This window comes from Phaseolus vulgaris, chromosome 7, assembly GCF_051622355.1.
Source record: "Phaseolus vulgaris cultivar YP4 chromosome 7, ASM5162235v1, whole genome shotgun sequence".
NCBI classification, from domain to species: domain Eukaryota; kingdom Viridiplantae; phylum Streptophyta; class Magnoliopsida; order Fabales; family Fabaceae; genus Phaseolus; species Phaseolus vulgaris.
In genome coordinates, this window is record NC_143504.1 from 44,153,323 (window position 1) to 44,179,983 (window position 26,661).

Below are 26,661 nucleotides of genomic sequence, written 5' to 3' on the forward strand. Positions count from 1 at the left end.
GGAAATATATCAGCTTAGAGCATATAAAGTGAGAGAGCGATTTTGAGGGTTTGCAAAAAGAAGGAAAATTGATAGGTGGTCATACAAAGTGTGATAGACTGCTACACATCACAAACCAGCGAAACTAAGAACGACGACAGGAAGATAAAGGGAGATCGGAGAGAGAGAGATGGCGAGAATGGAAGTTCTGAGCGCGTACCGCGCGCTTCTGAAAGCGACTCGGAAAACATTTTCCGGCGACACTGTTATGCTGAAGGAATCGGCGGTAGAGTTAAGGAAGAAGTTTGAGGAGAACAGGAACGTGAGCTCCGAGGCAGAGATTCAGAAGCTTCTCGAAGAAGCTGCTGAGGCTTCCGATTTTATCACCAACATGATCGTCCAGGCACAACTCAACACCGATGCCGGAAGTTACGGTATGCTCTCGCCACGTTTCTTCATTTCTTTGGCTTTTCTTTTTCATTCCTCAATCATAAACTTCGTATTGTGCTCTGCGTTTTCTCACGGAAATATATCTATTAGTTATGCTTCAGAGACTCGCATTTCAGTCATTGGAGCTTGCGTTAAGACGTTATAACGATAATGTCCCTTTTCAGTTTATTTATTTAGAAAACTTGGTTTCTGTTCATTGTTTAGTTGAGGATATCATGCTACTAATGACTTGTCGATGACCCTATCCTGCTCCTTTTTCCTCTTGTTTTGGATTTGGACCATGTTTGTACAAACGTGTCTGTGAGCATTTATAGAAAAGAAAATGAGAATATAAAATTAATTGAATTTTATAGAATCTCTTTTCGTTTAACTTCTCAATAAGCGAAAGCTCGAAAGTTGATTTTAACTTACGGTGAAGTTCAATGCATTTGTCTTTTTTATGTTGAAGTTTCTTCAAAATGGATCCTACCTTGAGTTTGTGGCATGCTAATAACTTTGGAATTGCTGATCAATTGGAGAAAGTCATTTCCAATTATGACATTCATTTTTGGGATAGGTTTCCACTGCTACGTTCTACATTTTCCATAGCAATGAAAAATTGCTTTTCATTGCCTACATAAGTCTTGAATTCTGTTAGTGGTGTTTGGAAGAGCATCTTATGTGTTCACGCAATAACTGAATATATGTTATTTGAGGCCGATGGTTATCTCGTCTGGATATTCCAAACATGGTCATTGCAGGCAGGCATTTAAAATGTATAAACGTATTATGCCTGTCTGTCTGCTTAATAAGAGTATTTCTTGGCTTTGCTTTTCATCATTTTTGTTTGTAGCTTTGGAGGAGCTACGAACTTTATTCGATAAAATCCGTATACGAGTACACTAAGTTCTCTTGTCATTTTTTTCAAACTTATTGCCGCAGTGGTGAAGCCGGGTAAAGAGCATGCTGGAGCAACACTTGAACTCCCCTCCGAAGAAATTATTAGGAAATCAGGATAAAGACAAGAGAGAAGAGGTTAGAACATAGTGTTCCCGCTTCTAGTTTTTTTATATAGGATTAATAAATAGTATTGCCAGTAATTTTATGGAAGTGCTTGAAATTTTCTGCTTAGATTCCTTTTAGTGATTGTAGTGTTCTATTTTTTGCTCCTAATCCTTTGTTTCCTTTCAAATCTATCTGGCAGAGTGGACAAATCTGACTGGTAAAAGCATATGATACCATACCCTTCATTTGTCGTATGATTACATAATTTATCCAAATTGTTTGTTGGCCTTTTCAATTTCTCGGTAGCATAATTTCAAATTGATTGATGAAATTGCAGTCCATATGTTAGAACTTAGCTTAGTCAAGTTCAGCGGAGAGCGTCTACTACACAACCAGAGAACGGTAATAGAAAACCCCACAAACATAGACAATACAAGATAAACAATTAAGAGGAAGAAGAAGAAACAATTACACTAAAAAATGAGCGCGGTTCAATTGAAATGTTAACGAACTTCTATCTATGTCCACTAGAGAATTCACTAAACTCAGATTACAACTTCATAATTTCTCTCACACAACAAACTCTCACTCAAGTACAACTAACTCGAAGGTTAGCTTCTATGATGATACAAGAGTCCTATTTATACAGCAGTACGTTGTAAACTAATACACGTGAAAATAGACTTTCATTGTGTTTTGTTTTACACGCCACATGCTACCATAAGATGGACTTGTGCTCACAGCACAGAGAGCTTTAACATTTCATAAACTCACTCAATACTGTAGTGCGTGTGAAGCAAGAGATCAAGCCCATTGGAGAGATTGGGATTTCGGTCAAAAAAGGATCAAGGCCATTGGAGTTGATTAATAGAGTATTTTGGAAGGAATTCAAGTTGCTTATTATTGATGAACCTAGTATTTTACTTTAAATTACAAAAACTAAACCTAGTTAAACCCTGCGTGTGTACCTGTGTTCTAATAGTTGGCTTTTTAATTCAAGTCACACAAATAATAATCAATATACTGTTCCCATTATTTTAAAATTTGTAGAAAAAGGAAAGCATAAAATAGGCCCCGTGCAATTAAGGCTGGATTTTCTGTTACTCAAGTCTTTTTCTTCTTCTCATGACTTCCTTTTCATTAGCATTTTAGCTATCGGGAAGAAGTTAAATTTACCAACTAGACGTTATGTACAAGTAATGGCAATATGACACTGTTGGTAGGTTTTATTTTTTAATACAAGGAAGGACAAGAACATAGTACTTCAAATAATTGATGGCTATGACTTATAAGTACCGCCTTTTTCATAGGTTTTCGTTAGCATGTTGGTGAAATTGATTCTTATAAATGTCTGCTATTTTTTTGTTCTTACCAGAAAAACTGTTTTTGAGTCAAACACTTTTGTGATCTTTTTCAATTTCTTTAAGTTCAAGTCGTGCTATTGCTTGTAAAAAATGGATTGAACAAAACTTCGAAGAAAAATCCCATTTGCAAATTATGATCTAATGTTATAGTCAATAACTGAATAAGCATAAGAATAATTATGATTCTTGTAATTGAGAGTGAGTTGAAATGAGACTTTCTAATGTGGTTGTTACTCAAATTATCTTTTTGTCAATTATGTGATATATCTTATCATATTACCTTATAGTCAAGTACTATATTCGATAGTCAAGTTAGATTTTATTTGTTAGTTATGTGATTAATATGTCAATAATAACTTATTTATATAGTGTTCGAGTTAAAAGATCTAATTTGAGTATCTTGAATGTGAATAAAAGTTTTTCAAGTTCAAAATCCAAGTAGTACGTAAATTAACAACACGGACAATGATGAAAAAGTTTTGAATTACTTTAAAAATCTTAGCGTGATGCTACTTCTAAGTATGTTGACGAGGACTAAAGAGTTTTTTAATAGGATTTTGTGTAGTTGTGTTACTCGAGCTCGGAAAAACTTAGTGCAATGCTATCTAGGAGTATATATAACCTTTTCATCATTCAATGGTACATAACTTTTTTAGCTCGGAAAATGTTATGTAACTTTTTCGGCCACTAAATAATATACAACCTTGTGAAGGCTTTTCTGTGCAATTTTATGTTTTTTATTTATTTATTTATAACATCGTATTATAGCTGTTATGACCAGACGAACTATAATATTTCTGACCTTAAACTGTACATTATTCACACTTCAGTTTCATAATCCATTATATTATTTAAGAATGAATTATCAATTACGCAATGAATTTTGCAGTACTGTTATTTTTTCAATTTAGGGTGAAAATAATAATGTGGGATTTTCATTTTGTTCTCTTTTTCTTGTTTTTATCTCTACCAACCTGAACTGTCTCGGCTACTAATTAAATGATATTTTTTTTATAAAAAATCATAGTAAATATAAAATAAGATATTATCAAGAATTTAATATTAAAAATGATATATATATATATATATATATATTCAATGTCAAATATTAAGGAAGAAATTTATATAAATGTTAAGTAATTACAGAAAAATAAACAGCTATACCTAATTGAATTTTTTATGACAACTACAATATTTAATTATTTTGTAAATGTTAGAGGAAAGATACTTTGAATATTTGAGTGCATTTGGTGGTATGGAACGTGATAAACTTTTGAAAAAATGATAAGAAAATGTGTAACAAAGGGATAATTTTTCAAATGAAACAAAACTAAAACTGAAAACCAAATAGAAGATAAGTTTTCTGGAGTACTTAATAAATAAAATTTATGTAATTGAACACTTGAAATTGAAAGTTGGACATTTCTGAAAAAAAAAACCATATAAAAATATTTAAAAAATAAAAATAATTAAATTATTATATAAATAATTTAATTTAATGAAATTGATGTTCACATTTTTTAAAATACAATGCATTATTTAAACGAAAATATAAAAAAAAATGTCTAATTAAGATTGTGATAAAATGTATCTTAACTAGAAGAGTCTTCTTTGGACAAGTACAATGGAACCACTGACTTTGATGAACATGGGACATCTATGTGATGTAGGTTAGCCTGTACACCTATGATGATGCGATCCTATGCTAAGTCTTTTTGACCTCCCTTGAAGGACTTGCCTTGAGTTGGTTTGTGCAGTTATCACCCCAGTCGGTGGATTGCTTTGAAATGCTTAATGCAAAATTCGGAACACAATTCACAAAAAGTCATCCCAACCACCTGACGTCAATTGCCAAAGTAAACATCTGGCAGGAAAAGGTTGAATCCATGTGCGCCTTCACAGAGCGTTTTGGAGAATTAACACTTAATATCAGGAATCTCAGCCCTAAAGTGACCATGCATCACATGGTTATCACTCTACGACCAGGACATTCTATTAAAGTTTGTGCAAAAAGATAGCAACAAACTTGGATGAGTTGTGGCAACAAGTGGCTAAGTTTATGCAACTTGAAGAATTAAGGGACTTCTACAACCAGATGAGAGCAAAAACCATGATCGAGGAGAGATCGCATGAAAGAATGGATTATCACCCCTGCTAAGAAAATTGAGAGAGTCGTTGCGGAGATCGAGATTTACTCACTACACACCATTGAACGCGAACAGAGCCAAGATATTGCGAAGAAGCTTCGAATGTTAAATTGATACTTACTCCCTAATTGGTCTCTACACCACCAAACGTTTACCAAACGAAGCACTATCGCTACCAATCGAAATCACAGATGCAACACTGAAGAATGCTTAGCTTTAAAAAACAAGATAGAATAGCTAGTGCAAGTTGGACACTTACGTCATTTTGTGTTAAAGATTGGAGAAAAGGGCTTGAGGATGACCACAGACGAGAGAAGAGAACCATGAAGAGATGTGTCAGCACGTGATCATGAGGAGGCAAGGAGGAGTCGTGAGACAAACCTTCGAGGTGTTATTAACACAATACCTGGTTGGTTTACCGGAGGAGGGACCTTGGCCTCGGCAAGAAAGAGAAACCTTCACACATTGTACAATTTGTTCACGTTGTCACAGGGAGGTCGCGAATCATGCTAGTTATAACTTTCACTAACAACAACTTCCTAGCAGTTAACCTCAATCAGGACGACCTTATGGTCATTACCATTAAGTTAACTAACTTTGTAGTGATGAAGACTTTAGTTGACCAAGAGAGCTAAGTAGATATCTTTCATTTCTCAAACTTGGAATATCAAAGGACGAGATAAAGTCATATGATGAGCAAAATTGTCGATTTCTCAGGAAAGCGTGTGGATACCAGTGGGTATATAGATTTATACACGAAGATTGGAGAGGGGAGTCGAAAGTGCAGTATGATCAAAGTCAAGTACTTGATAGTAGATGCCAATGTGTCTTATAACATCCTCCTAAAGAGACCTTCCTTAACCACATTCAACATCATAGTGTTTATTTCGCACTTGGCGATGAAGTTCCGTCAAAACTCAGGGAGATTGCAACCATCATTGTGGATCAACAAACAAAAAGAGAATGTTACTTAGCGAGTTTGAAGATAACTTCTCTAATGATATAGAGGCCACCCCGTGCATAGGGAGAAAGGAACATGGTAGCTACGGTGGACTTAGATCCACGAATAAGCAAGGACGAGAGGATGGAACCACGAGAAGAGAAAAGTATGTGGCAAATGGGTGATGAACAACATAATACTATACTAGGGGGAAATTTAACCGAAGAGCAAGTTCGAGCGTTGACAGTTGTACTCACGCAAAATCGAGATCTTTTTGCATGGACAGTAATTAACATGTCGAGGATTAACCCATGTGCAATTTCGCAAAATTTGTCGATATATAGAGAAACACGACCTTTGTCTCAGAAAAAACAACTAGGTGAAGAAAGGAGGATCGCAACATATAGGAAACACAAAATCTTCTGAAAGCCGAATTCATTCAAAAAGTTTGATACACAACATGGTGCATCAGTAGAAAAGAAATGGGCAATGGTGATGTGTACAGATTATATGGACCTCAACAAGGCCTACTTCACATTGTCGAGTATAAACCAACTTGTTGACGACAAGATGCTGAGCTTTTTAGATGCTTATTCAGGATATAACCAGATTGTGATTTATCATCCCAACAAGGAGAAAATTGCTTTTATCACTAAAATGACCAGTTATTGTTATGCAGTCATGCCTTTCGACTTGAAAAGCACGAGTGTCACGTAGCAAATACTCATGGATAAAATCTTTAGTGAAAAGATAGGCAAAAATATGGAGGTGTATACCGATGATAGGGTGGTGAAGTCGACGATGATGCATCTGATCTCACTTAGATCTTTCCTCATATTAGACAATACAATATGTCCTTGAACCCGAGAAGTGCGTTTTTTGTGTCAAAGGAGGAAAAATCTTGGGGTTTAAGCTTACACACAGAGGAATTAGGACAAGCCCTAACAAATGTCAGGCTTTGTAGAGCTTAAGGAGCCTCCAAAATATTAAATAGGTGTAAAGGTTAGTCAGAAGCTCATTTCAATTTCATGGTTCCTCCCAACGCTCTTCGAAACACGAAACTTATTTTGAAACTAATGAAGAAGGGGAAATTGTTCAAGAGGAACAACAAGTGTGAATAGTCATTTGTTGCGTTGAATTCTTTCCTTTCCAGTCCATTGATACTCACTAAACTGACCCTGAGAAAATAGTTAATTTTGTACTTTGCCATCTCAGAAGAAGTGGTATGTGTCGCCTTTATTCAGGAGATCTTGGAAAAGAAAGCAGTCTACTTTGTTAGTTGCGTATCACAAGACACGAAGACGAGGTATAAACTAATTGAAAAAAAAATCCCTAGCATTAGTCCATGTGGCTAGGTGACTTCGACTGTATTTCAAAAGCCACCAAATTGTGGTTAGGATGAATTGTTCGATATTCTCCAAAAACTAGAGTTTTTCGGGAGAATGGTTACATGGTCTATTTGAGTTTTCAGAATTTGGTCATTAGATACAAGCCGAGAGGACCAATCAAAGCATAATGTTTGACATATTTTGCATCTTAACTTCTAGATAAGACAACTTGAGCAGTCAATGTTTTGATGTTGTACATGGATGGATCCTCCAACTAGAAGGGGAGCGGAGCCAGGATTTTGATGGAATGACTAGATAACTTGAAAGTTGAGCAGACTCTATGCTTTGATTTCAAGATGTTGAATAACTAGGTTGAGTACAAGGTGTTAATCGAGGGCTTAATGTCAGCAAAAGACATTGGGGCAACTAGAATCTTACTCGCAATTAACAGTAGGCCATATGAATGGCCAATTTCAAGTAAAAGACCCCATCTTCTTGGAATACTATCACTGATTGGCTTATATCTTTGCCAGCTTCGGAGATGCAAAGGTAGAGCACATACTGTGAGATAAGAATTCTTGAGTCGACGAACTGCCAAAACTAGCAAGCGCTAAGGGGAAGTGTCACCACAAAACCATCATACATCAGATGGTGACAAAACAAACAATAGGGGATGACGAGTGTATGAGCATAAACACAACCAAGGGATACTAAATGTAGCCGATTAAAGCATACATTTTAGATCAAGACACGAAAAAGACATCCAGAGAAAGGGCTTGCAAAGAAGGCAATGTGGTTCACGATCACAGGGAACGACCTTTACAAGATAAGAGATTTGATACCACTTTTAAAATGTGTGAGAAAGGAGTAAGTCGAGTACATCATTAACTAACTCTACAATGGCATATGTGGTCTCCACTTTGGATATAGAACAATGGTTTCCTGAATCCTTAAGGTCGGATACTACTGATCGACGCTCTAAGAAGATTGTGCACTCTTTGTCAGGAGGAGATACTTAAGATGTGAATAACATGGCAATTTAAAACACCTACTACCTTACTAGTTGCAAGTTATCAGTGCACCCTAGCCATTTGTGTTATGGGGTATGAACATTGTAGCCCTTTCCCACCTAGTCGAGGACAAAATAAGTTTTTGTTAGTTGTCGTTGACTATTTCACCAAATGGATAAAAGTCGAATCACTCATCAAAATCTGAGTCCTGCAGGTACAAATTTTTTCCTAGAAAAACATAATATGTTAATTTGACATACCTCACACAATCATCATTAACAATGGAAAGCAGTTCCCAAGAAGAAACTTGTCAACTCATACATCGACTTAGGAATTAATTACACCATCAATTCGTCAAGATCACGAGTTTTTTATACGTTTTTTTCTTACATATAACTTTAATATGTTTAAAATAAGTAAAAAAAAAAATTATTTTTTATGTTTAAAATTAAAAACAAATATTTGTAATTTATAGTAAGTATTTAAAAATAATAATTGATAGTTTCAAGTAATACAAATTAATGATTTAATATAATTTTAAAATGTGATATTTCAAAACAAATTCTTAAACTTTATAAAAATAAATTATATATTTTTATTTTTTAAATAAATATTAAAGATTAAAAATAATTATATGAAATTTACAATATTATAAGAATGAAAAAATATAAACCAAATTCAAACTGTCCTTTATTTTTTCATTCTTATTTCCATCTTTTAATAGAGATAATAAATTTATATTTTGGAGGTTTCTTTACTTGGATGAGTCAAAGTCAAACCCATGTTAAACTTCATAGTTGCATCCTACAATTACGGATCACATTTCACATTTCATTTCTAAAGAACCCTCCAAAGTGTTGGGTTAGGGCTTAGTACGAGATTCAGATGAGTTTCTTTTGCCTTTCCTCTATTTGAATATTTAAGGCTAATTGTAGAATTTTTTAATTTCATTTAATTAAGATTCAACTTAGTTTATTAACCCATAATATAGTAATTCTAATGTTATATGTGTCAATTTTTTAAATTTAAAATTGTATAATCACAATTGAGATATATTTTATGATATTTATTTATTTATTTATTTTAAATAATAACACACAATAACTAGTTTCTTTTAGGAAAACTAGTTCCATTTGTAGTAAAGTTTTAGAATCTAATTTTACTAAAATGGTATTTGAAGATAAAGGTTTTATTTGAGTTTATATTTTAAAAAAATATTTTTTTTTAGATTTCAAGTTTTAAAATATATTCATCGGTGCATAAAAGAATAAACAGATAATTTAAAAATAAATATTTAATAGGTAATGGAGCGATAATGAGAGGCATTATTTTTAGACATGAGAAATAATTAGTGTTTTATGTTATTTAAAATTTAAATGTATGAAAGTTTTTGTGGAGTTAAGTGATGAAGATTGTTAATGAAGCATATTCCTGAAAAAGTGTATGAAAAGGAGTTTAAATAAAACGTGGGAGTGGTAGCATCACCAGATACCACCTTTCCCGGATCATACCATCAAACACATAAATGGACCACCTCGTCTTATTTATTACCAAGCTTCACTTCATTATTAATAATGCCTCCTAATATTTTTTATATTTTAATCCTAGTAAACATTTCATTTATTTTATAATTTAGATTTCACCATGATACACTTAATTAAGTTTTTATTTTTTTACAAATTTAAGATATTTTTAATTGAATTTATATTTATTTTATTTAGTTTGATTGAGTACTTAAATTTTTATATATTTTTAGTTAGATCTGTTCAAATTTTCTCTTAATTGATGAAGTAATTGTCATTTTACTTATTTGTTTTCATATATTCAAATATATGAAGTTATGTGGTTAATATAAAATAGTTAATGTAAATAACAAATAATTTGTATTTTTTATTAAAAATACATAGTTATTTATAGTTTATCTTAATAAAAAATTATTGAGTTTATTAGGTTATCTGCTATCGAGTCACTGTCGAATCACCCATTATATATAGTCTCACACAAGTTTGATAGTTTCAATGTGAGAGAAATGTGTTGAATATCCCACATAAGCTAGAGATAAAGACATCTCATCTCACAATATATAAGTAGATGCAAATCTCACATTATAAAATGATTTGATAAGGTTAAAATTCTTGTTATTTAACATATTTTTAATAAAAATAATAATATTTACTTATCATAATAAAACATCACCACACTTGAAGACAAAGTAAACAAGATGATGAACTAAAGAAAATATAAAAATGAAGAAATTAATAAATAAAAAAATTAAAAAAAAATTAATAAAGAGTCCTTAAAAATGAAGCTATATTTATTGAATATTTGTTTGTTAGTTGCGATTCCGTGCAATGATGGAACAGGGTGGCGTAGGAAGAGTACAAAAAAAGTCGCACTTTTTGAGCACCAAATTCACATTCTGGTGTTAATATGAAATGCAGGTCAACAACAAACAATAACATGAACTTTGCTTAGGAACCATCTTTATCATGCAATCAGTGTAATCAAACTACCTTATTTTCTCCCACCATTCCCAATACCTTTGCTTCAAGTTAAATAATATTATTTTATCAAAATATATAATTAGGATAAATTATACACTCTTTCTATCAACACAATTATTTACAAAATATTCTATTATGAACGAGTGAAATTAAAAGAAATAGTATTAATATATGTGTAATTGCAAGACTAGTAAATTTAGTCAAATACACATTTTAAGATCCAAAACTTAAGATAAATATTTAATTTAATCACTCTTACATGGCATATATTTTTTAGGTCTTTACCATTTTTATTTATTTTAATTTTGGATGAACTTATTTTAATATATGGTTTAAAATTAATAAAATAAACTATTTCCACCATACTTCCTCCTTGAAAATGTGTTAAATATCCAAAACGAGAAACTCGAATACACAATTATATTAAGAGCAAACTTTATAATATTAGTAATTTTAAATCTTAAGAATTTTTATAAGACTAGAAAAAAATGTTTTTAGTATTTATGCATTTATTCAAATGCGATTGTCATTTCATAGGGGTTTAACTCTTAAATATATGTGAATTTAATTTTTTATTAGAACATGATCAATTCTGTAAAAAAATAATGACTGCATTTATTTATTTTTATTCAAGGACCAGATTTACTAAAGATAACTATTTCACATAAAATTTATAATACTTATATGTTTTTGTCCACTGTTGACACTTTTATTAATTAATTATTAATTTAAATATGTTGATATACTATTGTAATTTGTTTTCACAAAAAGTTGCAATAATAACTAAATTAGATATCATTTGAGAAACTAAAAAAAATGATTTCTAAATTAGTTTCTATTATTGTTACATAATTTATAAATTGGTATCTAATTAACTACTAAGGTTTTAATTACCAATAATTTAGATCCTACCTTTGGTAGCAAAAACTTTGATTTCTAATTATATAACAATTTAGAGACCATTTAACAATAATATAAATTAATTTAGAAACAACAAGTTTATTTAGTCCCTAAAATGGTCTCTAATTTAGTCACTATAGCAACTAATTATTTTGTCTCTAACATTTGTTTCCATTTCATGATTTTCTAGTAGTGTATGTAAAAGTATATATAACACTAAAAAAATATTAAATAAAAATTATTTTTTAAAAATAATAATTAATTATTATATTAATTAAATTAAATATTATTTTAAAAAAACTAAACAAATTATTAATATCTAAAATAATTTTTATTATTAATAAATAATTTTTAAATTTATATTTAATTAGTTACCAACAAATTAGATTTTAAAGTTGATATATAAAATGTTCAAACTAATTAGATACTAATTTAAAAATTATTTATTAATAATAAAAATTACTTTAAATATCAATAATTTTTTTAATTTTTAAAATAATATCTAATTTAATTATTTTTTATATCTAAAATTAATTTGTATTTCATAATTTTTAAAAGTGTAAGTTATATTTATCACATTTTTATATTTGTTATATATTATATTGTTATTGTTTTGATCTTTTATTAACTTAACTATCTGAGAAAAAAAATTGTAGGTAAATTTTCATCCAGTGTTCAAATATTACCTACTAAGACTTATTCTAAAGGAGTCCACAACTCAATAAAAATGTTGTACCCTTTTAAATAGTTCATTCAAATACTTCACATTTCGATAAGAGCCTAATACTAACTCTAAGAACCTTTTTTTTTTTTTAGAAAGGGTGATTTTAAAAAGATAAATGTCAAAAATATAAGTTATGTTTAAGAATATAAATTAGAATTTTTAAATCTCAAAATCTCTCTAAAGTCTTTCCTTTATGCTATCTCTATCTTCTTTAATTTTTTGAAGTCGATTATTATCATTTTTTTAGTATATCTAATTAGTCTGAGGGTGACTTCATTTAAACCAATCCTATCTAATGAGAATGACTTTGATTTTGGACTAAGTTTCTTATTTACTCTAGATTTTGTCTACTTTTTTTTCTATTTAGTTTTCTTCATGAATAAGTATAAGAGGATTTCACATGTTGATCCATTAAGAATGTTTTCTCTAGTACTTTATTTGGTTAGGTGGTGTAACTTGGAGTTTCTAAAGATTTAAAACATTGTACTACTAAAATATCATTAAATAAAAAATAATTAATTGATATATTAACTAAATTAGATATAGTTAGATACTTAAAAAAAATTATTAATATTTAAATTAGTTTTTATTATTGATAAATGATTTTTAAATTTATATATAATTAACTATCAATTATTTAGATTCTAAAGTTGATAGATAAAATCTTGATAACTAATTAGATATTTAGAAATTATTTATCAATAATAAAAACTAATTTAGATATTAATAATTTTTTTAGTCTTTACAATAATATCTAATTTAGTCAATATAATAATTAATTATTTTTTATCTCTAAATTTATTTTTATTTAATGATTTTTTTGTGTTTATAATTTTACTTTCGGTTGGAGTTCTTGTTGCTCGGTGAGCAAACAACAACCAAGTAAAGAAACTTAAATTGTACTAAAAAAATTGTTTGAAATTTCGTATAGTGATTTAAACTTTTACGATGTTAGATAACAAATTATTGATTTTCGAGTTTGAATTCCAATTATGGGACTTTGTTGTTTTTTGTTGAATTTAAGTGTTGATAAACTATATTTTTTTATTTAAACATAAAATTGTGAGTTCAATTGCAATAATAAGTGTAGTTGGGTGTTTAAAACATGTTAGAATGAATATGGATAGTTGAATGAGACTTTAAAAATTGATAGAAAAATTGCATAATCTTGTTATCATGAATATATATATATATATATATATATATATATATATATATATATATATATATATATATATATATTATCGTTTGAATGTTGGGTTTTAAGCGGTACTGAAGTAGTGACCTTTATTATAGGTGTTGTGCACCTAGTGCTAACCGAGACAAAAAAATCAATAAAAGAAATAGTACAATATTTATTGCTTATGACATCAATATGAAACTTAGCACAAAGAACACGTAATATAAAAATGAATAATTGTCTTATATATTACGTAATAAACATTTTTCAACTTTTATGCAATAAGCATTATCTACCCTTATATAGAGTTAGAAAACAATTACATGTAAGTTAGATGTATATAATGATAACTGACTAATATAACATAGTGAGTGAAAGATTATTAGTTCACTAGACGATGTAAGATATGATATTTAAATGACCTACTATTAGATGATGTCTACAATTGTTAGACAATGTTTACGACTATTAAACATTACATCTTAAAAATAGTTTGACACTCTAAGATCTACAATGAGTGTATAACAATATCGCTCAAGCATCCATCTACTCGTTCAAGCAATAAAGCTCCTTACTCAAGTTATGACTTGAAATTTGAGTAAAAAAGAGATGTTACATTAATTTTCTTGATTTTGGAAATCTCGTCACTCAAATGATGAAAATGCATAGTTTGTAAATGGATTACGTAACTTAGTAGTGTGTTGCTTAAGTTAGGTTGCCAAAGTGACACTATGACGCTTGAGTGATAAAGAGTTAATATTGATTATTTCTGCATTGAAAGCTTGGACACTCAAAATGTTTGTTGATCACTCAAGTGTGAAAAAGGTCAAATCAACTCTCACCTCAATTGAAATATCACTCAAGAGTTAAAAGGACAATAAAATTACATGTTATATCACTTAAACGAGAGGAAATTCACTCAAGTTAATTACATGAGTTATCATTCAAGTGACACAATCATAACTCAAACGACATTCCTCTAATAGTTTATAAATCAATTTTAAAATTAATTATCTTTGAGTGTTTGTTTGACTCGAGTATGTGTTGTGTTATCTCTTATATACATGTTGTATTTTGATTTTTAAAAATGGTTGTGTAGTCATAAAGTGTGACTGATTAATATATTATTGTATAAATGAGGTACTGAGATTAAATATATGATGATGTTGGTAAGTAGTAACATATTACTATTTTGTTATAAGTATATATACATATGTTATGAAGATAGCATTGAGTTGTTGATATGTAATGTAAATATTAAGTTAGGAATTTGATCAGATATCCATGTTCTAATAATACACCAAGTTAGATAGGTACGTGTATATGTGGGTGAGTGCTGAAGAAATTTTTTGGCATTAAGTTGAAGGTGAAAAGTCATTGATACTTAATGAAATCTGTAAAAAGTTACAATTTCACAAGATGTTACAAACTATAATACATACAGAAAAGCCTAGATTATAAGGACATAGAAAATAATTTTAGAGTAGAAATGATTAATTAAAATGACACATAAATATTTTATTATTAAAGTGAAAATTGTATATAAATAGAAAAATTAGTTATTCAAGTTTCATTTTAATATGATCACCATCTCTCTAAAAACTATTCTTTTCTCCTCCTCTGCCTTTTCTTTAAGATTCCAATCACCTCCTTCATTAGACATCAGATTGACGATATGAGGCTACCTTTGCACTCCTGGCAGTGAGTAGACTAAAATTGTCTTATCATAATTTTTATTAAAGTAAGTTCAATTTTGCTTCTTTTTTCTTAGTCAATTTTAATTTTTCTATTTACTTGGATTGAAGTTCGTTGCATGCGGTACCTGAGACTTTAGAATGAGTTTGTGTTAGTTCATAATCCTAATGATATGTTTGGATCAATGATTATGACTTTGTGCTTAAGCTATTTTCGCTTAAGCAAGAGATTTTTGGTTAAGCGAAAGATCCTCACTCAAACTAGATTAGGATAATAAAATTCACCTTGCTTTGGGTCCATTTTCACTTAAGCAAGAAGACTCTCGCTCAAGCGAAAATAGGATGGAAATTTGGGTTGCTCTTAGATCCATTTTCGCTCAAGCGAGGGGATTCTCGCTCTAGCGAAAATAGCACTGGAATTGAGCTTGCTCCCAACCTCATTTTCACTTAAGCGAGGCCAAATTTTGCTCAAGCTAAAAAATAATCAACTTTGAAATTTGCTTCAAAAATATTGTTTTATAATTTTTTATTATTTTAATTAAATTTTATGTATATATATATATATATGTGTGTGTATGTAATTGAAAATCAATTAGTTATGTGTTTATGTGATTTTCTTGGGATGTATAGATTGTTTAAAATTCTAAACTTTGATGTGATTAAATGATGGACTTATGTGTGATTTGCAATATGATTTATGTGAAAGTGTGATCAAAACATAGTATTTTCAGGAAAAGAAATACCGTGTTGAAATTGTTGATGGTTATTTTTGTGGCAAGTGTATTGAGTCATAAGTAATAATTTGTTCCTAAAGACATATATCGAACCCACAAGGAACAATTATTTGAAATCCTAATAGTAACATTCACTAAGTATAAGAATATGTACAATAATTTGATTTTAGTTAATATTGATAATAGTTTGTATGAAAAATAAATGAAAGCAAAGTAAAGAGTTGTTAATTCAATTGAGAAAATTAGGATTGGGGTTCATCATTCTTACTTTTTTATTTATTTTGAAAAGCATAGTAATATTCTATCCTTTGATTGATATTGATGTCCATATAAAAGTCATTTATATTGATTCCTCCAATATAAAATTATTAAAAGAGTCTCCTAAATATCAATTCCTCGCATATTTATAAAAACTCCTTAGCATTACGATTAGATGTTGATAGCAATTAACATTTCAAATTTATTCCTAACATTCAAATATGTTAAGCATTATCATTTGGGTTAGAAACTTAGAAGTACTTTCCAGTCAAATCTAAGGATTTTGATCATGGTAAACAAGCATTATAAATAAAATGACAATGCTAATCATCAATCATAACAAAATATTATATTTAAATATCACTTCAATACGTAAGAGTTTGAACAGATTACTCCCAATTCCAAAGGACAGAATTAGTCACTCATGTTGGCCATTACAAACATGTAAAGCAAGAAAAGAAAATCTAGGATGTTTCTCCTTGACGAGTGCCTCCTCTAGGGTTTTTACCACCTTCTATTCACCCAATTGAATGTTTAGGGTTGTGCCTCACGCCTCATATTTAGCCTAGTTGGGCTTGGGTTAAGTGACTTCTTGCATGTACGTGATTAGGCTTTCCTAAGCGTGATTGGGCTCGCGGGACGAAAATAGGTCCAACGTCACTGAAGTGATCTAGCTTGGGCAAGATTGGGCTCGCTTGGGCGAAATCCTCTAGAAGCTTTTGGCTTGGGCGAGTGTTGGAGCGTTCTAGCTTTTCCTTTTTAACTTTGTCTATTCTCCTTTTGCCCTTTCATCTCCATTCTTCCCTAATATCGAAATTAACACAAATTTGGGAATAAATCGTTGTTATTCAAATTATAATCACAAAATATGTAAAAAGATTTAAATTCATAAATTAGGGGTTATATTATAGTTATTTTATCAATTAATATTCGTAAGTGTTTGTATTTTAATATGAAATATTACTGAAATATAACACTTATCAATTGTTAGCAGTGTGTATTTATTTGTGAGTACTATGTGAAATGGATGATCCTAACTCTATTGGTATCTTGGAATAATATAGATGAAGAGTATCAAGTGGTGAGAGTTAAAAGAGATTCATATGATTGTGTTTGAGGTTTGAAAGAACTTACCATAGCAGATCGTATGGATTTACTTGTGTCATATGAGGATGAATTTCCTAAAGGGGAGACTATGTTGTAATGAGAACATGGTAATATGACATGTGTAGGTCTCTAAGTGTTAATTTCAATACACTAGTCTTCCGAAAGTAGAGTCGAGTGTCTATGTATTGGTGTTAGTAGATTTCTAGCATGAGTGATGTGGAATCTAAGATAATTGTAGACATTTGATTGATTAATGCCTTAAAAATGGAGAATGAATAATGAATGATATGTTTGTGTGAATGAATTCTTTTAAATTTGAAATTTTATTGAAAGTCTTAAAAATTGCTAGTTTACCTTATTGTTTGTGTTGTATTTGTTTTACTTTATCTATGATGATCATGTATTACACGAGAGCACATATATTACACGAGAGTAGATTATGTTGCAGCTGATAGAGCTTCATTTTGAATGGATGAAGTGTTTTGTTTTCTTTAGTTTTTTGTTTTGTTTTTTATATATGTAAATATTAAATTTCATACAAAGAATAATGTATTTTTGAGATAGTGTATGAATGATATCACTACAAGAAAATCATGAAATAGAAGTCAATTTTTAGAGACCAAAATAATTAGTTGCAATAGTAACTAAATTAGAAACCATTTTAGAAACTAAAAAAAAATTGGTTTCTAAATTAGTTTTTATTATTGTTAAATGGTTTCTAAATTGGTATCTAATTAGCAACCAAGGTTTTTGCTACCAAATTTAGAATATAAATAATTGGTAGTTAAAACATTGGTAGCTAATTAGATACCAATTTAGAAACTATTTACCAATAATATAAACTAATTTAGAAACCATTTTTTTTTAGTTTTTAAAATGGTCTCTAATTTAGTTACTATTACAACTAATTATTTTGGTCTCTAAAAATTGGTTTCTATTTGATGATTTTTTTTTGTAGTGTATGATAGACTTATACATTTATTTAAATATTTACATACATGATATAACATTGAATTGATATAATTAAGATATATAAGTATTGTAATAGGTTTTAGTATTTGAATTCAAACTTAATACTAGTATTTTAAAAATAATTAATCATATATATATATATATTATTGATAAGATCAATAGTGTTTAGTAGACATAAGTGTAATTACTAATGTTTTTGTTGTAATTATTATATATACTTTAAATTTAATTTGCGTATGTGAGTTTGCTATGATTATATATTTCACACGTGAATAATTCTATAAGATAAAGTGTTGGAGGAAGCCTACATAACAACATATATTCATTTTTATCTTTTATGTCTAGATTTTGATTTTAGTTGTTATATGTGGGTTATGTAATATAAATACTAAATATCTAATTAAAGTAATTTATATGTTTTAATAAATTAAAAACTACAACTTTTGTGATGTTACATTAATTTTAAGTGAGAAATAATATTATACTTTGTTGTTATCACCAATCACTTTTAAAGTGGCTTAAATATGTGTAGATTCAACTAAGGAGATAAATAAGTTAAGTGAAATTTTTAAAGTTATCCTTGACTGGTAAGAGATATGATAATGAAGCTAACTGATTTACTTAATTAAAAACTTTGAGTTTGACTTATTAAATTAAGCTTGAACTTTTTCTTCTTTAGCTAATTTATAACTTAATTAATTTCGATTTCATGGAAATTTTTTTAAATTATTTTTAATATATGTTGAAAAATGGGAAGATATTATTGAATATTTAAGTAGTTAGTTGAGTTTGTTCCTAAAATAAAAGTGACCTAAAAGTTAGTGTTTATTAAAAAATAAATTAACAGTCTCATGTTTGTTATGTGATGAGAATGAGTGAAATGGGAAGCGTTTACGTAGATAGGAGGAAATGCATGTTACTCACGATGGTAGCTCATCACGCAAAGTGGGTTTTTGGAGTGAAAAAGAGACAGACATATTTATTAAAATATATCTTCATCATACTTAAAATAAACATATTCAGTTTAACATTCAATCCACTAAAATTAACATATAAAAATTAAGTATTGGATTAAAATAATAAGAGGGAAATTATCCAAATCAAAATGTTTTAAAAATAAAATTTAAATTAGTATTATCAAAATATTAAAATAAAATTTATTTACGAATATACTATATAAATATTTAAAATAAAATAAAAACTTTAGAATCAGTATTTGAAATAAATAAAAATTGCTCGTTGCTTAGTGGGAATAAAAACATCTCTTAAATGCATCTTCCTTTATGAATAAAGACTTGAGTTTATAATGTAAAGATAAATCTATTAATCATTCATCGATTATATTCGAGTAATATTGAATTTGGATATTTTAAACAACAAAGACTCTATATTTATAGCATTGTAACTACTAAATATTTAAAAGTGTTTTATTTAATATTCAATCAATATATATAGATCATAATAAAAAAAATGTTCTTATATACAATTCTCTCTTTTGAGAAATTTCTTTGTCTTTTATAGGATTTATTTTAAGTTGTGTGTTACACTAGTTAACTTTTTCTGAAGTATATCCCTAATTACTTTACAATCCTTTAGTCAATAAATTAAAAATTACAATTGTTGTACAATCCCATCTATATAACTATTATTCCATACATTAACTAATTAGGTAAAAAATAAATGATGATAAAAAGTTGACATTTGTTGTCCTAATATTTAAAAATATAGTTTTTAATATATTTAGTAGCTTGGTACTATGTTAAACAGTGAAAATCAATAATAATTTAAATACACATTATTTTTTAATTATATAAAATATTTTTTAAGGATAAAATTTTAATAAAATTTAAATTTTCGAAACAAACAATATAATTGATTTTAATAATGTTATCTTAATATACTTGAAATAAAAAATAATATAAATAACTATTTATAAAATTTATGTGAATTGGTTGAGTTATATGGATAATCAATTAAAGTAAGCTAATGTAACTATTTTCAATGTAAATTTTAATAATTTTTATTCCTACATTTTCACAAGTTAGAGAATATAAATTTTATTAGGACTACTTTAGTTGATATATTTTTCCCGTTAAAGTGTGATAATTTCATTGCGATTTTATTTTAAAAGAGATACAACAATAACAACAGTAAAGTAAATTAAGAGAAAAGTGTCCACAAATTATTTTAGATTTCAACTTCTAAATATACGAGACTTTCAGGTTTACCTGAATAAGTATAGAAAAAAAATAGTGGCTAACAAATTCGGTTTAAAATTCGTACGTCTAAATATTATTATAATATTTCTTCCGTAAAGTTTAATCAATTTCTCGGGTAACAAATGAAACGTTAGATGAGGAAATAGGAATGAGACTTTGGGAAATGCACTGATCAAGGAATTTGAAGTGGAGATAGGCACATCATTGAATCTTACCAAAACCTATTGCTCTAAAGTCTGAGAGTTAGGTATTCTATAATAAATAAACTTCATGCTAATTAATTTTGGAATTGTTTTCCCTTCTTCAGAAGCATGTCAAATTATTACGCCAAACCTTTAATTGAGATTAACACAATCCATTTAGTTTTCCAAAGCTTTGACAAGTCATAAAGCCAATTTTTGTGTTTTGCATGTCAAGTTATTCTCCATTTATAACAATGCCATTTCTTATAAACTAATCAACTTCTTGTCGTGACTGAATGAAAGAGAAAAATGACTAAAACGAACAAAGTCATGTATGCATAAACAAAAACCATCAATTTTTTTTAACTAATATATTATCAGAAATTGGTAACCAGTGGTTCCAGATAATGCGTTTTGTTTTTGTCGTGGTATCCTATAAGACTAATTAACGAGGAAATGGGTAATAAAATGTTGTATGGTGACGGGTTTTGTTAACTTACGAATACACGAGTGGACCACGATATATATATAAAACATTAGTTTGACCATTGAAATTTATTATTTTGGGTTGATAAAGTATTTGGAAAATGAAAATGTGCTGTTTTGAAAAAGTAATTTGTTTGAAAACAGGGCTAATTATAAAAAGAATTAGAAAGGAAGTTGATTTAAAAAGTATACTAATTAGCGTGTTATCACATCCTTTGTTATTAACATATTAGGTCAATTATTAATCTTCCAAATAACATGTGCATAGGGTGTGAAGGGTCAACTGGCAGGGAACGGTACCCAGTTTAGGACACCACTGTGTTGGTTTAGAATTAGATAACATTTTATGAGAATATGCCAAATATGTTTCTTATAATAGTTTGGATTAATCAAGAAGTAAGAACGTAAACTTGGCTTAATTTGCAGCTATTCCCGAGAGAGAAAACCAATTCTAAATCTTGTAAATAAAAAAAAGTTAAACAGTATTAGTTTGTTTTACATTTCTAAGATATGATAGGTTCTTGCAAAGTATATATGAGAGGCATAATGTATTCTGTAGAAATAGGTGGCAGAGGAATTAAGTTGATGAATTTAAATAGTATAATTAGAAAATAAAAAGCTATAAATTGATAAATAAGTTGTAGACTGTACGTTATCCTTTCCATATCTGGTCAACGTTGAGGTTCGTCTCTTTGTAAAAACGAGTGCCATGTACCCCGTTGCATTCTATGAAAGTGTATGTGCCCAATTAAGATCCTACCATAGCAGAACTGAAATATTTATCACGCAACCTCCTTCCACACAACTCAAAAATTAATCATGGACAGAAGAAAAAAAACCAAGAAAAAATGTTGGAAGAATTCTCACCTAAAACAGTACTACAAATTGTAGTTTAAATAATGTGTGTACCCAACTAGAATGATCGTGATACATAACCCGCTAAGCGTCATTTTACCCCCACATATTGTTATCATAATATTTCATTTGCTTTTCAATTTCTGTATTCTATACAAATGATTGACCTAATTATGAGTTTTTTTTTGTATTTTTTGTTTTGGGGTTGTGAAGTATATAATTTATTTTGGTTGATCTGGGGTGTGTTTTTAGTGACATCAGCGGAGGCGGCAGACAATTAATAATTAATGTATGACTAAAGAGGAGAAGATGATTTTGGGGATTTGACGGGAAATGGAAATGGGAATTACCATATAAAGGGAGGTAATTAAAAGTTAGCATTAGCGTTCCCCGTTTAGGGCATATTAATGGTTAAAATATCCTTTAATTGAGTGCTGGTGAGTTATTTCCATTTTCATGGCTCCAAACTTAATTTACCAATTTCTGAAAGTCCGGGACCCAAATCTCACCCAACCTTGACCACGCACCCAATGACAGACGAGGGCAGTTCCGTCATTGTGCTCGAACCCTTTCCCACTTCAACATAGAGGCTCTTTAAATACCAAAAAACCCAGCATCTCCACCCACAATTGACTTCACTCGCATCTCATTCCCCTCCCGGCGACTCGGTCGCGGTCGTCTCTTTCCAACTCCCAACTCACTCCATTCCGCATTTCCATTCTCTCTTCTCCTCAAACACACCTCTCCTTCTTCTTTCTCTCATACTAGAAGGAGCAGGTTTTAGAATTCATTCAGAACCAACACAGGAATGGGCTCAGAACTCATTTTCAGAGGCCACGAGGCCCAGCCCGTCAACGACGCCTACTCGCCCAAGCCCAACAAACCCTGGCTCTCCGTCACTCGCCCGATTCACTACATGCTCCGCGAGCAGCGACTCCTCTTCGTCCTCCTCGGCGTCATCATCGCCACCCTGTTCTTCACCCTCATCCCCTCCTCTTCCACCTCCTCGCCCACCGTCCCCTACGACCCGCTCCCGATCTCCTACTTCGACGGCGAGTCCAAGCTTCCGGCCTACCACCACCGCATCGCAGCGGCGGTGCATTCGGTGGGAAAGGTGCCTCTGGGGATTAAACGGAAAGGACTCCGGATCGTCGTCACCGGTGGCGCGGGGTTCGTAGGGTCGCACCTGGTGGATCGGTTGATTGCACGAGGGGATAGTGTGATTGTGGTGGACAATTTCTTCACTGGAAGGAAGGAGAACGTGATGCACCACTTTGGGAACCCTAGATTCGAGCTCATCCGGCACGACGTCGTGGAGCCTCTCCTGCTGGAGGTGGATCAGATCTACCATCTCGCTTGCCCTGCTTCCCCTGTCCATTACAAGTTCAACCCCGTCAAGACTATCATATCCTTTTTTTTTTCTTTGTGCATTTAAGTTTTCAGGATCTGACCATTGTTATGCGAAATTGGAGTCCTTAATTGTGTCTACAAGACCAATGTGGTGGGAACCTTGAACATGCTTGGGCTTGCTAAGAGAGTGGGCGCGAGGTTCTTATTGACCAGTACCAGTGAGGTTTATGGAGATCCTCTGCAGCACCCTCAGAAGGAGACTTACTGGGGCAACGTCAATCCGATTGGTTAGTACTAGTAACAACATCCTCTTCTTACGTTCTACTTTTCTCCGGTCACCGCTCTTCCTGGGCTTGGCTGTATGGGCCCGGGCCATGTTTTTAGATTACAATCAGAATATAAAATACTAGAATTAGAATTGTCAGAGATACTCCTTGCTCTCGCAGCACGCTCCCTTTGGAACTTATTTTATGGGCTTTTTTTTTTCCTTAACTTAGTTAGACACGTGGAACAGAGGTAAAAGGACCACGTACTAGGAATTCCAGGGTCTCGCCATCCAGGAACCCTTGATATGCGGGTCCACAAATGAAGGGTAGAGATATTTGTTGTTGTTGTCGTGGTGTCGTAGATGGCCATTTTATTTCATTGAAGAGCAGAGGAGCGGTTAAACGTTAAAAGTAAAAACCCGCGCCGGGAAAAGTGAAAGATAATGGCGGGTAGTTGGCACTGGAACTGTGGAAGTACTTGTAGGAGCAATGGAAGGAGGAGGGACGGGACCCGCAACGCTCAATACTTTAATTAATTAATTAATTTATTAATTTTGGTACTTAAATAGGGGTAAAAAAAGGGGCTAGTTTACTGTTGTGATTTGTGATAGATGGTTTATGATTTTTGGGTGCGTGCTTTGATGTGTGACAGGTGTCCGAAGCTGCTACGACGAGGGTAAGCGTACGGCTGAGACGTTGACCATGGACTACCACCGAGGTGCCGGCGTCGAGGTCATTTTCTACTGACCAAACTAATCTTTTCCGTCTCTCGTCATTTTTCATTGCTATTTAGTTCAGCTGTTGTGTTCAGTTCAGCCTTACTTGATTTGATTGCCTTTTTCAACGTGTGAAATTTAAAACGGTGCCTCTTATCTTATCCATGGTTTTTTTTTTCAGGTTAGAATTGCTAGAATCTTTAACACCTACGGGCCTCGAATGTGTTTAGATGATGGTCGTGTTGTCAGTAACTTCGTTGCTCAGGTTTGCCTTTTTTGTTTATTTTTATTTGAATTTGAATTAGGAAGAAGCAGATTGTTTTCTTGGCTTTATTTGTGTAATAATTGACTGTGTTTGGTGATGTTAATGCAGGCACTAAGGAAGGAACCTTTGACCGTTTATGGGGATGGGAAGCAGACAAGGAGTTTCCAGTATGTCTCTGATTTGGTAAGTGAATAATATCTTTCTTACCACACGTACTACTACTTGCATCTGGCTTGCTTTTTGTTTACGATGAATTAACATATATCTTCGTTCTTTAGCTGAAAATGTTTAACACATCCTCTTCTCCCCCAATTTGTATAATATGGTGTTTGTTGCACAGGGTTGAATCTGGATTACTGGTAGCTTTGGTCATTTATTTGGTTGAAACTTTAAAATAACTTTTCCCCATGTGCATGCTGCAAATTTAACAGAAGCAATTCATGGATTTATGAAAAGAGTCTTTTCCTTTAGTAAATGACATTGCATGACTCATTCATTGTGCTATGCATACTCGTGTGTGATGTTATCGGTGGCATTTGCATGTGACTGGAAGCGAGTTTGAAGGCCCAGGTGGGCCAGCTCTTATTATTGCCGTTTACTTAATAAAAAAAGTTCATAAACTGAACACTGAAAACAATGGAGTACAAAGCCTAATAAATAAATGTTAGTGAGAGTCTCGTTGTAAGCTGAATTCGCGAAGCTGATACATGACACGTGTACTGCAAATAATTAAATGTTAATGTTTTCGTCAATTGCTTGGGTTATGGTCTAGATCAGCATGCAGTGAGATTGTTGCTTCCCGTTCAGAATCTAACTCAATATTGGTGTATCAATTTGATGTTTATGTTGGTATAGGTGGAGGGTCTAATCCGCCTCATGGGAGGAGAACACGTGGGACCTTTCAATCTTGGAAATCCGGGAGAATTCACCATGCTTGAACTTGCCAAGGTAAAGTTGGGTTTTCCTTCAAATTATATTTTATAAAGAGGGGTAAGCTTGAAACTTTCTTATTTTTAAACTAGGAGAAACCGCCCGCAAGAAAGTGCAAAGATTAACAAAGAAAATTGCATAAATCTGAAATGCTCATCCGAATAAGTTTAGCCTTACTCATTGGGAAACACATAACATCATTCTGGGCACTGGATACCTGTTTCTTCACTTTTAACATTCTCATTATTCAGAGGAAATACTACTTAGTGCAATTTAACTTGTGGCACGATTGTTTCCTAAATTCTAGATTTTTTCATTTATTTTATTCATGTGGATGCATATGAACGATATTAAAAAGCCGTATTGTTGTCGGTGGACAGGATAGCTTCAGCGTCAGAGCTTAGAGACCCCATTAATTGAATGCATTGATATACTTGTCCTTTTTTATTTTTAATTTTTCTTCTTCTGGGGATGAAGATACATAAGTTGAAATTTGGTTTGTTGGTTATACTGATTTAGGTGGTTCAAGAAACAATCGATCCTGATGCAAGGATTGAGTACAGGCCGAACACAGAGGATGACCCGCACAAGAGAAAGCCTGATATAGGTAGGGCTAAGGAGCTACTTGGGTGGGAACCCAAGGTCGACCTGCACAAGGGTCTCCCACTAATGGTCTCAGACTTCCGGCTACGCATTTTTGGTGACCACAAGGAAGGTGCAACCGTAGCCTAATTCTTGGCAGGAGTATGTTACATCCATCTTAGAAGTGAGAAAGGGAAAAAGATAATATAGTTGGAGGATAACCCTGCTCCGCAAAGGTCCATTACTCACAGCATTTGTATGAGAGCTCTCCTACTAAAATCTCCCTTCTATCGTTCTTCTCCTCCGTCAGTCAATCTTTGTATGCGGGTTATTTACCCTCTTTCAAGATTCACAACCACCCTTGATTCCATTTTTCAATTTCTTGCCATCTATATTCTATTCTCTATTTTTTTGGATGTAATTGGTATGTACTCTTCGTTATAGTTATAGTTATTTCAACATTTTACCTTTCACTTGTTCTATTTTACTCCAACTTCATTACTTCACCACTTATTTGCAATTTGATCTCCTGTTA

At 31.3% G+C, this 26,661-nt stretch overlaps 2 protein-coding genes across 3 annotated transcripts; both read left to right on the top strand.

Moving 5' to 3' along the window:
• On the top strand, nucleotides 1–1,708 carry LOC137828737 (complex 1 family protein / LVR family protein). 2 transcript variants are annotated; one of them, XM_068635425.2, is made up of 3 exons: nucleotides 1–413; nucleotides 1,351–1,443; nucleotides 1,613–1,708. In XM_068635425.2, exons 1-2 carry the CDS (start codon nucleotides 170–172, stop codon nucleotides 1,425–1,427), a joined length of 321 nt encoding a protein of 106 aa, XP_068491526.1. In that variant the 5' UTR covers nucleotides 1–169; the 3' UTR covers nucleotides 1,428–1,443; nucleotides 1,613–1,708. The 2 variants fall into 2 exon arrangements, with proteins under 2 accessions (XP_068491526.1, XP_068491527.1); XM_068635426.2 differs by lacking the exon at nucleotides 1,613–1,708 and having other exon boundaries at nucleotides 33–413; nucleotides 1,351–1,539.
• Nucleotides 1,709–22,623: 20,915 nt separating this feature from the next.
• On the top strand, nucleotides 22,624–26,599 carry LOC137828741 (UDP-glucuronic acid decarboxylase 2). Its single transcript, XM_068635430.2, has 7 exons — nucleotides 22,624–23,427; nucleotides 23,512–23,654; nucleotides 24,286–24,365; nucleotides 24,531–24,614; nucleotides 24,723–24,797; nucleotides 25,470–25,562; nucleotides 26,064–26,599. The coding sequence occupies exons 1-7, from the start codon at nucleotides 22,826–22,828 to the stop codon at nucleotides 26,274–26,276; spliced, it is 1,290 nt and encodes a 429-aa protein (XP_068491531.1). The 5' UTR covers nucleotides 22,624–22,825; the 3' UTR covers nucleotides 26,277–26,599.
• The last annotated feature ends 62 nt before the right edge of the window (nucleotides 26,600–26,661 follow it).